This window comes from Girardinichthys multiradiatus, chromosome X (assembly GCF_021462225.1).
Source record: "Girardinichthys multiradiatus isolate DD_20200921_A chromosome X, DD_fGirMul_XY1, whole genome shotgun sequence".
NCBI classification, from domain to species: Eukaryota; Metazoa; Chordata; class Actinopteri; order Cyprinodontiformes; family Goodeidae; genus Girardinichthys; species Girardinichthys multiradiatus.
The window spans coordinates 15,858,095-15,873,424 of record NC_061817.1 but is presented as its reverse complement, the minus strand read 5'-3'; the positions used below and the strand labels follow the sequence as shown (position 1 = coordinate 15,873,424).

The window sequence follows — 15,330 nt, the reverse complement described above, 5'->3', positions numbered from 1 at the left end:
ATTACCAAAATTCAAAAACAAGTGGGAGTTAGATGAAGAAGCTAACTTAGCTGATTATATGAGGAGTATGTTAGAAGAGCAACAGAAACAAAATCAAACTAATGAGAAATGTTCTATTTCCCAGCAGGAAAACCAACTAGTGGAACCAGGAGACTGGGTGTTAATAAGGAGTGTAAAAAGAAACATTGGTATTTCACCTAAGTGGGAGGACCCATATTAGGTATTATTAACCACTGCCATGGCAGTAAAATAGCTGAGAGATCAACTTGGATTTAATTTATTTGTATTTGTAAAGCTTTCAACAACTTAAACACTAACATATTAACTTTAGGAACAAAGTTTAAATCAGTTTATTTGCAGGGCATAATAATAATTATTATCATTATTATAATAAATAAACCAAACATTAATATTAGATTTCATCTGACTGAATTATATCTGTTTAACTTCCACCCATTGGGGAAACCCAGCGGGATTTTGAAGACAATGTGCCGGGAGTCAGCTGTTCTCTCGGGGTTTAGCGCACTTCAACCACCCGGTCAGCTGACAGCTGGTGAGGCGAGCGGCTGCTGGGGCAGCGGACAAACACATCGGCGCATTTGTGTAATTAAGCGATATCTTGATAAACTGATCAGATATTTTAGGTTTACACAACTACATTCTCGTCTAAAAACATTGTAAAAGTTCAGCTGTTTCACAGAAATGCAATATATCCAATTTTATTAACAAATGTTCTCTCTCCTCCGGCCTTTGCTACTTCCGTTTGAACAATCTACTTCGACCCGCAATGAATCATGGGATAGGGTGGGACTCGGAGGATACACTGGACGCATCCTTCAAATCTGGGGAAAAGAAGGACGCATTTGTTGGAACCTTGGAGATTGGACAGCATTCGTCGCCTCATCCAGAACGTTATCGGCCTACAAATGCGTCCTTCAAAGGATGCAGTCCTAAATTTGGACACAGCAACAGTGAATGACATCCGTGTATCCGTAAATCTGTGTTTGATTAATCTGGGGCTTCAAGAACCCGGATGTAGGACACAAAAAACTGAATTTTGGAGCTGAAAGTGAAAGTAATCAAACTGAATTTTCAATATAAAGCAAAGCAATTTTCAAAGCAAACAAGTTCAGTTTTAAATCATTATATCCAGTTTCAGGTTAGTGAAATTCATTTTCAAACCAATGCATTTAATTTCTAATTACACAAATACAGATTCAGTCGGAGGAATTCAAATTCAGTTTCTGATGGCACAAGTTTCTTCCCATACTTTTGCAGAAGGGTTTTGTTCTTGGGTTGCCCTGTATTTGGGTCCATCTTTTCATCAACTCTGACCAGCTTCCCTGTCCCTACTGAAAAAGCATAATTAAAGCATAATACCTTTGTGTATCTCCGTTGGGATGTTGTGTGCGGGATGATGTCCATTGTTTTCCTGCACACACTACAAAATGCAATGTGTGAAGGAAATTATGCATTATGCGCCAAATACTTTAACCCCCCATGCAGCTACTATTATCACATTTCTAGGACCTAACTGACCCATCATAAGTTTTACATAACTAACTTTGAAGGCTTGCAACTGTCTTGTTTCCTGTAGTTCAATACCAGTACTAGCAAAGTATTTAGTGCTAGTGAATGGTACACAACAATATGCATGCATTATGCAATTCACTATTAGATGTAAGATTAAAAGCAGACATATAAAATGTGCCAAAGGCCATCTTTGCTATTCTTTATGTATTTTTTATTGTGAAAATTCAAAATGAAAAATTCTCTTAACATTCTTGAAAGACTGGAAAAAAACTCCAAATAAAATTCAATATAAATTTTTAACTGTACAACTTTTATAAATTTATAATTTCTCAAATAAGCCACATGACAGCAATCACTGCGCTTGCTCAGCCTGACTCACCAAGAGCCCAGCGCTGAGCCTTCATGCGAGCAAATTCATTTATCAAGTTGCAAAGTCTAGCATTGTCAGTTGGTCACTGTAGATTCAGGCAGTTTTTTCGTTAGAAACAAAAAACAAACTGCCTGAATGTACACTGACCGTTGTCTTTCACTTTTTCATCTTTCCCTTTTAAAAAAACAATTTTATTATTTTTCTATGCAGTATGGTCATCACTTTAGTTCTTAACTAGCTTTCTCCCTGATCTACATGTGTTCCTTAGTCATCATGATGCTGTTTTTTCACAAACCTCAGGCCTTCACAGAGCATCTGGATTTATATTGAGGTCTCTATTTATTAAATCTGTGACTACAGAAGGCAAATGGTTGCGATGGATTTTATTTATGGATTGTTGTTTTAGATCCGGAGTCTCTGTCATGGTGGTCTGTACTTTTCTCCTCATCTCAGGTTAGTGGCCGTCATAAAACCAGGCTACCAGTTTGATCTTTTTTTTTTGTTTTTAAATAAAGGCTTGTATTTTAAAAATAATAGTAATAAAACAGTCATACTTTGTCAGGTCAATAGTTTTGTGTTTAAAGAATTACACCTTGCAAAGTTAGGATGAGAACCAAAACTCAGAGGACAAAGGGTGTTTTTCAAACAATTCTGACTCTCAATTAATTTAAGAAGCTTCTTTTTTTTTCTAATTTAGAGAGACCAATTAACCTAAAAGGCATGTCTTTGGACTGTGGGAGGAAGTTGGGGTACCTGGTGAGAACTCTCGCATGCACGGGGAGAACATGCAAACTCAATGCAGAAAGACCCCTGGCCAGGAATCAAACCCAGGACCTTCTTGCTGCAAGGCAACAGTGCTACCAAGTGCACCACCATGCAGCCCACATCAGATAGTATGGGTCAGATTTTGAATTGGTCTTAACTGTTAACTCTGACAACCTCTTTGCTTGTTAGGACTTAAAAGTAAGCCACAGTTGCTGCTGAGAGTCCCTTTAACTCATATTAACTAATAATTTTATGTTTCGTGCAACAGTTTATGTTTCAAAATGTTTCAAATACTAATGGATTTCAAGAATTTACTCTTTCCTATCCTCAGCCTCTTCAAAAATCTTCTCATTATAGGATTATACAGTAAATCATTACATAGAAGCAGGATTATTATAAAATTTGATTATTTATAAGAATATTGTTATACAAAGTTCTTTAGAAAGCCTTTCTTCTTTCCTTTTCCTAAAATTCAGTTTGTATTTTTCCAAGTTTCCAAATATACTGTGCTTGTATATAAAAATACTGTATATGTATCAAACACTGCCATCAACTGGCCGACAACAGATCACTCAAAACTCATCATGACTCAAAAAAATCAGGCGTTACATCTAATAATTTAGGTAGATCATTTGTGTTTGCCGAGAACCATTCATTGAGGATGATGAGAATTATCCGTATGTGTGGTAGCATTTTAGGCGTATAAAGTTGACATGTGTTCCAAAAGGCTCTTTTTATTGCGCACATTGGAAGTGTAAGCGCCAGAAATGGAAAAAGAAGCATAAATGACAAGATGACAGCCTGAGTAACAACTGGCCCCACTACCTGCAATGTGTGACACATAATAAACATTTTGAATGTAAATTTAAGCAAGGGCTGTTTATTAACATTGCATGCTTGCACATAAGTTCACATAAGCAGTATTTGGATGTGCTAAATAACAGCAGCAACTCTGAATGTAACTTAGTTTACTTTATTCCAAGCAGATGTGGTGCATCACGAAGAAATGTCTACATGTTTACTTGCACATCTACGTTTTGTAGTTACGTTTCATACTTTGTTCACATGCAAATGGTATTTAATTTTCTTTGAGTGAGATTGACAGCATTTCATGTTTGTTCTGACTTACAAATTAATTATACTGAACCCATTTAAAGGCTTTTTACTGAACTACATCAAGTTATATCCTCATCGCTTGATCCTGCTTTATTTAAGTATTATTCAGATAAAACACAGCAGAATGTAACAAATGTAAGTCTTTATTTTCTAATCCCCAACAGTTTGACAAGCTATATTAAATGTACATATTAGTTGTAGACTGATATGACACAAATTGGCATGTACAACAGCATTGTTAGTAACTTTGTGGTATTGCTCCTAATAAACAGTTGCATGGTGGGTCAAGCACAATATATCATCAGTTGAATTCAATAAAATGTAAGAAAAAGATGGATCAAGACACAGGTACTGCACTACTGAAAACATACAGTGTGCTGAATTGTTTCTATTTACTATTTGATGTGATGTGTTTCGTGCACTTTTCCTATTTTTACACTTGAATTAGTACAAATAATTACACACTGTATATGTAGCAGCCACGTTAGTATCAAACACTGCCATCAACTGGCTAAAACGTGTAAGTGCACAACAGATCGCTTAAAACTCATCATGACTCAACAAAAAGTTACATCTAATAATTTAGGTAGGTTTAAAATCATTGATATTATTGTGGGAATCATGTCCCATCTGTCATTTGAAGGACATCAGTTTATATATTTCACATATATTGCAGCAAAAGCTCAAGCTACTGTCGATGTTTGTTTGGATCTATTTGTAAAAAATGTGATGTGTTAAACTGCATACAATAGAAATCTGTATGAACTGCAAATCCCAGTTGTATATAAGATATTATGCTGAAAAAGTATTTATATTTAACATTTATATAAAATATGTATATTTAAAGTATTTAGATTTCTTCTATTTTTGATTTTTGGTCACACATCTGGCAACAAGCATTTGCCAAAACTGGCACTGAGTTGTGGAGTAATTTTGGCCCTTTTTTCTTTGCATAATTGTTGTAATTCAGTGACATTGGAGGGTTTTTGATTGAAGTAATTTATTCATTATACAGCTCTGGCAGTAATCAGTGAGGTTTGGAAACCTGTCTTCAGTTTTCCAAAAATTGAGTCTTATCATAGTCATTACATCATTACATAAGGGTGGCGATTACTTTTGAACAGTCAAAAGTAATCGCCAGTGCCACTAATGAGTCACTCATATTCGTAAGTGAGCACGACACAATGGCAATCTTATCAATAACAGGGACACCATCATCATTTGTGAGGAAGTTCACAGGCAATTTGCCTGTCAAAATTGTGTACTTATTCCGCACCAAACCTACAATCAATTCTCTTAACGCGTGTTCATTCATGGGAAATGTTTAGTTTTGTCTCTACGTCAACGGCAGACAGCTGGGCTTTTCCATTTGTGAATGAAGCTGTGTTAACCTGGGTACAACACATACCAACACTCAACAATATTAAAACCTCTATCTGCCAAAACCAGATCTCCAGGCATCAACTCTTCTAGTATGCCACAATTTTCTGCTATGTTTGTCATTAGCTCTTCCATCCCATGCTTCTGAAAGATATGAAATTGACCCCTGTGGCATAATACCGATCAGAAATTTGACAATGTTACCATGTTTGTAGGAAGACCCGGTCTGGGTTCTAGCCAGAAGATTATTTGGTCTTTGGATGAACACTTCAAAGCAATCAATAATCACAGTCGTTTTCAAAGCAAAGTTTCCTGAACTCCAAAGGCATAGTCTTTTGTAATTCATCCCTTTCTGGCCAGTACAACAGATGCTTCAGTTTCATGTACAAAACATGAGTAACCACCAAAAATGTTCTTGACACAGTCCAAGATGATGTGCGAAATCTGCATGCAAGGTCCTGTACAGGGAGATTCAGTTTCAGTCGCATTAAGGTCATGAGCAAAGGTTCAAATTGGCCCAAGTCAGAAAAACTAGACCGGCACAATATCTCACTTTCTCATCATTGTTTTGAAATGACTGTTCGTTTAGCTTAAGAGCTCTGACTTTACACAAACATCATCAGAAGCTTTGACTTGCTCATGCAGCATGACTGCACAAGCTGTATCAAACTGTAAAACTGAAGGACTGCGAAGTTCTGAACTTGGACCAGGAAGAGGTGTTGCAATGCTTTCTGGTCCATGCATATCGTTAACAAGGCTCTGGCTGTGTTGTACTCTGTGATGCCGGTACTTTACTCTTTCATATCGGTTGTAATAAGAAGGGACAGTGCATAGTGCTATTATCAGTAGAGAAACAGGAATTATTCAGATATTAAAGCACAATAACAATAAATGGATGAAATATGTCAAATAATGCATTACACCATCATGACTCTGATCAGCGTTTATTTTTTTGTATTTTAATAATTATAATACAATATAGCTTATTAATTCAGTATCAATCATAATTATCCATACAATTACATTTTGCAATATATTGTTCCATCAAATTACCGTTACTACATAATCTGTACCTTTTCAAATTAGTTTCAGAGAGTCTCCTTTTGCGGTCAGTTTCTGAGGGAGTTGCTGTGTCGGTCAGCCTCAAGGTAGGGGCCCAATCTGGGTTGGTTCTGTCATACAAGTCTGCAGGTTTGCCTACAACCAAGGGTGTAGGAATGAACTAAACATGGGGGGGGAGATTTGTCTTACATTTGTTGAGGCTTTTCTTATAAAGATTTTTAACAACTGATTTGGTTTTTAAATATAAATGTGAACTAACAACAAGACGTTATAAGCCAGCCATATTCATGACAACATTCCCTACAGACAGTTTTAGCTCATCCAGAGGTCTGATCAGACTGCAGGTGATGACGTAGCCTCCCCCGTCCGTCCCGCTCAGAGCAGCTGAGGGAGGGGCGAGGCAGTGACATCACGCTGCGTTGCGCTTTCACAATAAAAGCACAGGAGCTAAAGATTTCAAAATCAAGTATTTTTCTCCTCCGTGGTATAATTTTTGGGGGAGACAAATGCAAAGTTTGTTCATCTTCACTTCTTCCGATTCTCAGTATGCAATGAAAGTCTTTAGAAAAAACGTTTCGTGTCAAATGATTTAATAGAAGATAAACCTTCTTTGTTCATTGTTGCATTAAAATGTTGTTATTTCAATGCTTTTTACCCTTCCTGGCAACTTAAGTACATCTTCATCACGTCTCTGAAGGAGGTTTGTCAATAACTTGATGAAAGGTGCCCAATTCATCGGTTAGTATTATCTGTCAAAACTTTAACAATCAAATAATTAATAACATCTCATAACAGTTCATGGGAACTAACAAATGTTTCACAGTTTTTAATAATGAAAGAGTTAACTGAGCTCTCTGTCTAGATACAGATCAAGGCGGGGCAACAACAAGCTAAATGCCAACAGTTTTTTCCGGTCTCAAGGTTGTTTGCTCCCCGATCTTCTCCCCCTCCTTCCCCGTCATGGCTGCTCCGTTTCGCGCTGTGGTCTCCGCTCAGTGGCTGTCAGAAGCGGTCAAAACCAAACTCGTAGGTCCAAAACTCCGTATTCTGGACGGGTCCTGGTACCTGCCGAAAAGCAAGCGGAACACCAGAGAGGAGTTCGCTCAGAAGCACATACCGGGAGCCTCGTTTTTCGACATAGATGAATGCTGCGATAAGAGCTCCCATTATGACCACATGCTGCCGACTTCCAGCGACTTCTCCCGGTACGTTGGAGACCTCGGCATCGGGAACGACACCCACGTCGTCGTCTACGACACCAGCGACTTCGGCTCGTTCAGCGCGCCTAGAGTGTGGTGGATGTTCCGGGTGTTCGGACACAGTTTGGTGTCGGTTCTGGACGGAGGCTCCAAGAACTGGCTGGCTGACGGTCACCCGGTGACCTCCGACTACAGCAAGCCGGAGCGGAGAGACTTCCAGGCGAGCCTGAACCAGTCCTGGGTGAAGAGCTTTGAAAATGTGCTGGAGAACATCAAGACCAAGCAGGTCCAGGTGGTGGACGCCAGGTCTGCTGGCAGGTTTCGGGGTACTGACCCAGAACCCAGAGAAGGTTGGCAAAATAACAAAACTTTAAATAAACACCAGTGAACAGGGTCGACATGTAAGACATGAAGCTGACCTCCTTTACAGTTTAGACAGAGAAAAAGATAATTATACATATAAAATAGTGTTTAAAACACAATCCATAAGATGAAATTACTTAAACCAAGAAACCATTAGTAGATATTTGATTGCTGTAAGTATACTGTTGATGGGATTATTGCTGCACAATATGGAAAATAATGCACATAATGTAGTATTACCATGGTTAATGTGATTATAAATCACTTGCATAAACAAATATATTTAACACCGCAAACATGGGCCCCAGATCGTGATAATACATCCACTTACTGGAGCAAAAATATATTAATTGGTTTTATTCAGAAAGTTGCATCTGGCTTGCAGGGTGCTTATATAATTGGCAAATATTTATTATATTGTAAGCAGATGTGGTATATTGACACTATGTTCATATACATTACAATAACGATACATTACGCAGCCCAAGCTGGAACGGTAAGTTATTTTCAGTAGCAGTTACCTTACCTGTAGTAGAATGTTGTCATACCACGGTGAGTTTGTACAGGTGACTAACTCTTGTGGTGGAAGGCTTGCTAGATTTAACACCTTTTTAAAACAACTCAAACGTTTAACGCAACACTACAGGTCCTTCTCAAAATATTAGCATATTGTGATGAAGTTAATTATTTTCCATAATGTAATGATGAAAATGTAACATTCATATATTTTAGATTCATTGCACACTAACTGAAATATTTCAGGTCTTTTATTGTCTTAATACGGATGATTGTGGCATACAGCTCATGAAAACCCAAAATTCCTATCTCACAAAATTAGCATATTTCATCCAACCAATAAAAGAAAAGTGTTTTTAATACAAAAAACGTCAACCTTCAAATAATTATGTACAGTTATGCACTCAATACTTGGTCGGGAATCCTTTGGCAGAAATGACTGCTTCAATGCGGCGTGGCATGGAGGCAATCAGCCTGTGGCACTGCTGAGGTCTTATGGAGGCCCAGGATGCTTCGATAGCGGCCTTTAGCTCATCCAGAGTGTTGGGTCTTGAGTCTCTCAACGTTCTCTTCACAATATCCCACAGATTCTCTATGGGGTTCAGGTCAGGAGAGTTGGCAGGCCAATTGAGCACAGTGATACCATGGTCAGTAAACCATTTACCAGTGGTTTTGGCACTGTGAGCAGGTGCCAGGTCGTGCTGAAAAATGAAATCTTCATCTCCATAAAGCTTTTCAGCAGATGGAAGCATGAAGTGCTCCAAAATCTCCTGATAGCTAGCTGCATTGACCCTGCCCTTGATAAAACACAGTGGACCAACACCAGCAGCTGACACGGCACCCCAGACTATCACTGACTGTGGGTACTTGACACTGGACTTCTGGCATTTTGGCATTTCCTTCTCCCCAGTCTTCCTCCAGACTCTGGCACATTGATTTCCGAATGACATGCAGAATTTGCTTTCATCCGAAAAAAGTACTTTGGACCACTGAGCAACAGTCCAGTGCTGCTTCTCTGTAGCCCAGGTCAGGCGCTTCTGCCGCTGTTTCTGGTTCAAAAGTGGCTTGACCTGGGGAATGCGGCACCTGTAGCCCATTTCCTGCACACGCCTGTGCACGGTGGCTCTGGATGTTTCTACTCCAGACTCAGTCCACTGCTTCCGCAGGTCCCCCAAGGTCTGGAATCGGCCCTTCTCCACAATCTTCCTCAGGGTCCGGTCACCTCTTCTCGTTGTGCAGCGTTTTCTGCCACACTTTTTCCTTCCCACTGAGGTGCCTTGATACAGCACTCTGGGAACAGCCTATTCGTTCAGAAATGTATTTCTGTGTCTTACCCTCTTGCTTGAGGGTGTCAATAGTGGCCTTCTGGACAGCAGTCAGGTCGGCAGTCTTACCCATGATTGGGGTTTTGAGTGATGAACCAGGCTGGGAGTTTTAAAGGCCTCAGGAATCTTTTGCAGGTGTTTAGAGTTAACTCGTTGATTCAGATGATTAGGTTCATAGCTCGTTTAGAGACCCTTTTAATGATATGCTAATTTTGTGAGATAGGAATTTTGGGTTTTCATGAGCTGTATGCCAAAATCATCCGTATTAAGACAATAAAAGACCTGAAATATTTCAGTTAGTGTGCAATGAATCTAAAATATATGAATGTTAAATTTTCATCATAACATTATGGAAAATAATGAACTTTATCACAATATGCTAATATTTTGAGAAGGACTTGTATATGATTAAATATCTATGCTGTCCTTAGAGACCATAGTTATGTTTGTCTGGTTTTAGCAAGCTGGTATTCCCAAAAATCTGCTAAAGGAGTGAGATAAAAGTTCCCGTTTGTTAAATCATGACATCTTTCATCAAATATCAGGCTGAGGCCACTGATCCATTTACTGGTCTAGTCTATGGTCTAGTGTTGCTGGAGGTCACTTTTGACTGACGCATTTTACTCCACACATTTAAGCTCTCAGCCCAAAACATGTTGCACACCTAAATAAATATACACATCATACTCTCATAGTATTAAAACAAATGTTTCAAACATATAAGTAGATATGTATTTTTATTAGATTTGGGAGATTCCCTAAAGTTTGCCGCGACAGACTGAGCACCTTGTCGCACTTTAGGGATATTTTAGTGATGAAAAGGAGAAAATACATAATAAATGTTTGTGTGAAATCAAGATTTTTCAAGAATCTGCCTCGCTCTGTACTAGCGCTTAGCAAGGACTGCAGGAGGGTTAAATCTAAGTCTGCCAGGGGTATGTGTATTTTTGGGATTTACTTGGGGCCGGTGCTTTATACATCAGTAGCCAGAACTCTGATTCCTTCAGCATTTCCTCTTGCATTTCTTTAAAAAAAACGTTAACCCGTGGGAATGATATAAAGGATGATTTTAACGCTTGAAACCGTGTTGTACCTTGATCTCGGTAGCTGGCTCATCCATAGATGCTTATGTAACTTATGTAACTTAGTAACTTAGACCAATAGTTTCTAAAGTTTTGGTCTCGACCCCATTGGGGGTTCATGAATAAAAAAGTCTGGTGTCTTGAGATACTCTTCAGAAAGTACCAAAAATAATAATGCTAATAGCATACAGTTAAAAAAAGCAGTACTTTAGACAGGTTAAAACCAAAATATTTGTGGTTTTGTGGTAGTACCCTTGCTTGATTACCATAATTGTAAAGCTTGTCTCATCTGCTTTTGTAAGGCTGTAAAGCTGTAAGCTTTTACACTCAAACAATTAACACAATGACAGTTAAAGGTTTTATGCAAGAACTTGTTAAGTTAGCTCATGTTTACATGTGAAAAAAATCAATACATTTTTCTCAATTCTGTTTTCCCTTCACAGATATTCTCCCAGGACATTTCCCTGGAACCATAAACATGCCCTTCACATCTTTCCTAGATTCCTCTGGAAAGCATCTCGGCACCGAGACCCTGTCCAAACTCTTCAAGGAGGCTGGAGTGAACCTGGAGAAGCCTCTCTGGGCTTCCTGTGGTTCTGGAGTCACAGCTTGTCATGTTATTCTGGCAGCTTACCGACTTGGGTACTCTGGGCTTGGTCTTTATGATGGATCCTGGGGAGAATTTTTCAAAAGAGCCCCTCCAGAGTACATCATTGCAGAGGAGCAGGGAAAGATGGAGTGATAGCCAGCTGCTATCAGGGTTAGGTCACTTTTGAGGATGCACCATGGTTTTTGCTTGCAAAAGATAGTTTAAAATCATATTGTGTGCCTCATATTGTGGTGATATTGCTAAGATTGATGTGACCACTGTGAAAGGCTTTAAACATGAAACTACAAGGAATTATAAAATGCGATGAGTACCTAAACAAGAAAAGACACAAATTTGAAGAGCTGTATAAGAATAAGTTCAGAGAACTTGATGCTGTCCCATGCAAATATAAGTTTAAACTTAAACTGTGGATCTAATCTACTTTTCATTTTGCAATCTAATATGGAATAAAGCAAATTGATTCATATTACATATAAATATATATACAAAATGAAATTAACATGTACATGAATACTAAAGAAAAAACTTCATAGAGTAGGTCCAATTCAATATTCCAGGCTTCCAGAACGTATAATGCATCATTGCTTAATAATGTAAAAAAGAACCGAACTGCCTTAAATATGTATTATTTGACAATTGTTTGTTAAATGTAATGTTACAATGTGAACTTATTACTTGTAAACAATGTTTATGGTCTCTGCTGCACAAATTTTCATAGGCCAAAGCATCAAAGCTGTTAAAACTCTATTTTCTTATGTAATTGTTATTAATAATAAAATGCAATGCAAGAGTTCAGTTGCAGAACTGCTTTTATGCACTTAGATCATAGCATTAAAGCAATTATAATTTTTTACTCTATGTAATTTTCTTAAATTATTATGCATTTTAAAAAATATACACATTTTAAGACATAAAACTCAAACATGACTGCACAGTGAAAGTTGCACATTCAACAGCCATATCAGCACCAATTAGAATGGAGAGAAACATGAACAAAGAGAGGTAGCTGATTATGAGGAGTTGGCTTTATGCCGTCAACACAAATCTCACAGCGTCATGTGATTTTTGCTGTCCAAATTATACCAGTAAAATTATGCTCACTCCCAAGATCAGCTACGTTTAGAACCGTCACATTCAAACACGGTTTCCTGCCACATTATGTTCCTCTGGGGAGCAGCAGAGTAATTTTTCCCAGAAATAATTATTTTGTACTGACAGAGCAATATATTTAGTTTATCTTATACTTATTAGATTTCTCTAGCAATGGCCGAACTGCTAAAAATGGTTCCGTTGCAAATGTACTTAGCATTTCTTGAGTTTTCAAAACTGTTGCCAGTCTAGTTTAAAAAGTAACATCCAATTTCTTGGGGTGTTCTTTATCTCCAAATATTAGTGGGCTTTCATTTGCTGTATTTACTGTCTTAGGGACTTAACAGAATCACAGATTGATCACTACTTTATATTACTGCTGACCTTTTTTTCCTGACGTTATACCAATATCTTCTGTTGTGAAGATGTTACAATAAGAAACTTCAATGTGTTTTATTTGGATTTTATGTAATACACCCCCACAAAGTATTATTGTGAAATGGAAAGAAAATAATGCCATTCAAATTTTACTTACAAATAAAAATATGAGAAGTGACCTGTGCATCTGTATTCAGCCCCCTTTACTGTGATACTTGTATAGGGTTGTCAGATATCATCTTTCTTGTTGTGTCTGAAAACATTGGCAGCCAGTGCAGCCAGCAGAAATCTGCTTATTATTTGTAAAACGTCAAAGCAAAAGAAGAAAGTCCTAAAACTACAAGTGTTGTACAAAAGAGAAGTGCTGGAAAGGAGGGTTGCTGGAGAGAAAAGAGGAGGGATTTCAGGTTTTTCTTTGGGGGAAAATCTTGAGTTGAAGAAAGTTATTAGAGGACATGTTGCAGGCATACAGGAGAGAAAGTGAACGGTACATCTGTTTTACTAGAATTCAAAGTTAGAATCCTTCCTGATAAAGTTATAATAGGATGTATGAGTTTTGATGTAAGAGTATATGTTCCACCCCCAGATGCTATGTCAAAGGTTTGGACATGTTGCTAACGTTTGCAAAGGCAAACAGAGGTGTGGTAGATGTGGAGGTGAATATCCCTATGGTGAATGTGGGAGGAACTCTATAAGATGTAACTGTGGAGGAAGCCATACTGCAGCATATGGAGGGTGCATAATGAGGAAACAGACAGCTGAAATTCACAAAATCAGAACAGACAAGAGTTACATATGCAGAAGCAGTAAAGATGGTAAACAGTAAAGAAACCATACCAAGTACAAATCATGCAGGCCATAGAGTTACAGATATAGGCCAATCTGCTTTTACTTTGGACAAATTGATTCAATTTCTGCCATACATCAACTGTTCAGAACAAGTAAAGACTAAAACTGAGAAAATAAAGATCACAGTAAAAGCAGCTACACAGATTTTTATTGTGAAACATTTATCTTGGGGGGAAAAAATCCATGATTCTCAAAACAGTAAGTAATGTTAATATTAACATGGGATACCCGCACTCTGGTTGCAAACAGACAGGAATTTAAAGGCTTCATTTCCACAATGAATACAAAACAAGATGTAATATGCATTCAAGAAACATGGCTCAAACTATCATTGTTGGATTTTATCATTCACGGGTACTCTGTTTTACATAAAGATAGGGTGAATGAGAATGAAGGAGGATGTGTCATCTTCATAAAATAAAACTTTAATTATATACCACTGAATACAACACAGGATTTAGGAGCGATTGCTGTAGAAATATGGGCCAATGAGGGAGGTATTAAAATAAACAAATATAATCTGTGTAAACCCCTCCTTGAACCGTCACCTTAACGTGGTGGAGGGGTTTGAGTGCTCAAATGATCCTAGAGGCTATGTTGTCTGGGGCCTAAATGCCCCTGGTAGGGTCTCCCATGGCAAACAGGTTCTAGGTGATGGGTCAGACAAAGAATGGTTCAAGAACCCCTCATGAAGAACACAATATCGAGGCACGTGACGTCGCCCGGTACAGCGGAGCCGGGGTCCCACCCTGGAGCCAGGCCTGGGGTCGGGACTCGTCGGAGAGCGCCTGGTGGCCGGGTTGCTCCTCGCGGGACCCGGCCGGGCCAAGCCCGAACGAGAGACGCGAGGCCATCCCCCAGTGGGCCCACCACCTGCAGGGGGAACCGTGAGGGACCGGTGCAAAGAGGATTGGGTGGCGGACGAAGGTGGAGACCTCAACGGCCCGATCCCCGGATGCTTAGGCTGGCTCTAGGGACGTGGAATGTCACCTCGCTGGGGGGGAAGGAGCCTGAGCTGGTGCGGGAGGTCGAGAGATATCGACTAGAAATAGTCGGGCTCGCCTCCACGCACAGCGTGGGCTCTGGAACCCATCTCCTTGAGAGGGGTTGGACTCTCTTCTACTCTGGAGTGGCCCACGGGGAGAGGCGGCGGGCTGGTGTGGGTTTGCTTGTTGCCCCCCAGCTCAGCCGTCTCGTGTTGGGGTTTACCCCAGTGGATGAGAGGGTTGTATCCCTACGCCTTCGGGTTGGGGAGAGGTCTCTGACTATCATTTCAGCCTACGGGCCGAGTGGTAGTGCAGAGTACCCTGCCTTCTTTGCGTCCCTGTCGGGGGTGCTGGATAGTGCCCCTCCCGGGGACTCCATTATTCTGCTGGGGGACTTCAACGCCCACGTGGGGAACGACAGTGACACCTGGAGAGGCGTGATCGGGAGGAATGGCCTCCCCGATCTGAATCCGAGTGGTGTTTTGTTATTGGACTTCTGTGCTAGTCACGGATTGTCCATAACGAACACCATGTTCAAACATAAGGGTGTCCATCAGTGCACTTTGCACCAGGACACCCTAGGCAGGAGGTCGATGATCGACTTTGTTGTCGTATCATCAGACCTTCGGCCGCATGTTTTGGACACTCGGGTGAAGAGAGGGGCTGAGCTGTCCACTGATCATCACCTGGTGGTGAGTTGGATCCGC

General features: G+C 39.6%; 1 protein-coding gene across 1 annotated transcript; it reads left to right on the top strand.

Moving 5' to 3' along the window:
• The first annotated feature begins 6,121 nt into the window (after positions 1-6,121).
• On the top strand, positions 6,122-11,667 carry LOC124862294 (3-mercaptopyruvate sulfurtransferase-like). The gene is made up of 2 exons (XM_047356115.1): positions 6,122-7,775; positions 11,155-11,667. The coding sequence occupies exons 1-2, from the start codon at positions 7,121-7,123 to the stop codon at positions 11,451-11,453; spliced, it is 954 nt and encodes a 317-aa protein (XP_047212071.1). The 5' UTR covers positions 6,122-7,120; the 3' UTR covers positions 11,454-11,667.
• Positions 11,668-15,330: the final 3,663 nt, after the last annotated feature.

Excerpts from the sequence above, each read along its gene's own strand:
- LOC124862294 (XM_047356115.1), top strand. The coding sequence starts at position 7,121 with ATGCCAACAGTTTTTTCCGGTCTCAAGGTTGTTTGCTCCCCGATCTTC. Across the intron at positions 7,776-11,154 it reads TGACCCAGAACCCAGAGAAG|ATATTCTCCCAGGACATTTC; the intron begins GTTGGCAAAATA and ends TTCCCTTCACAG.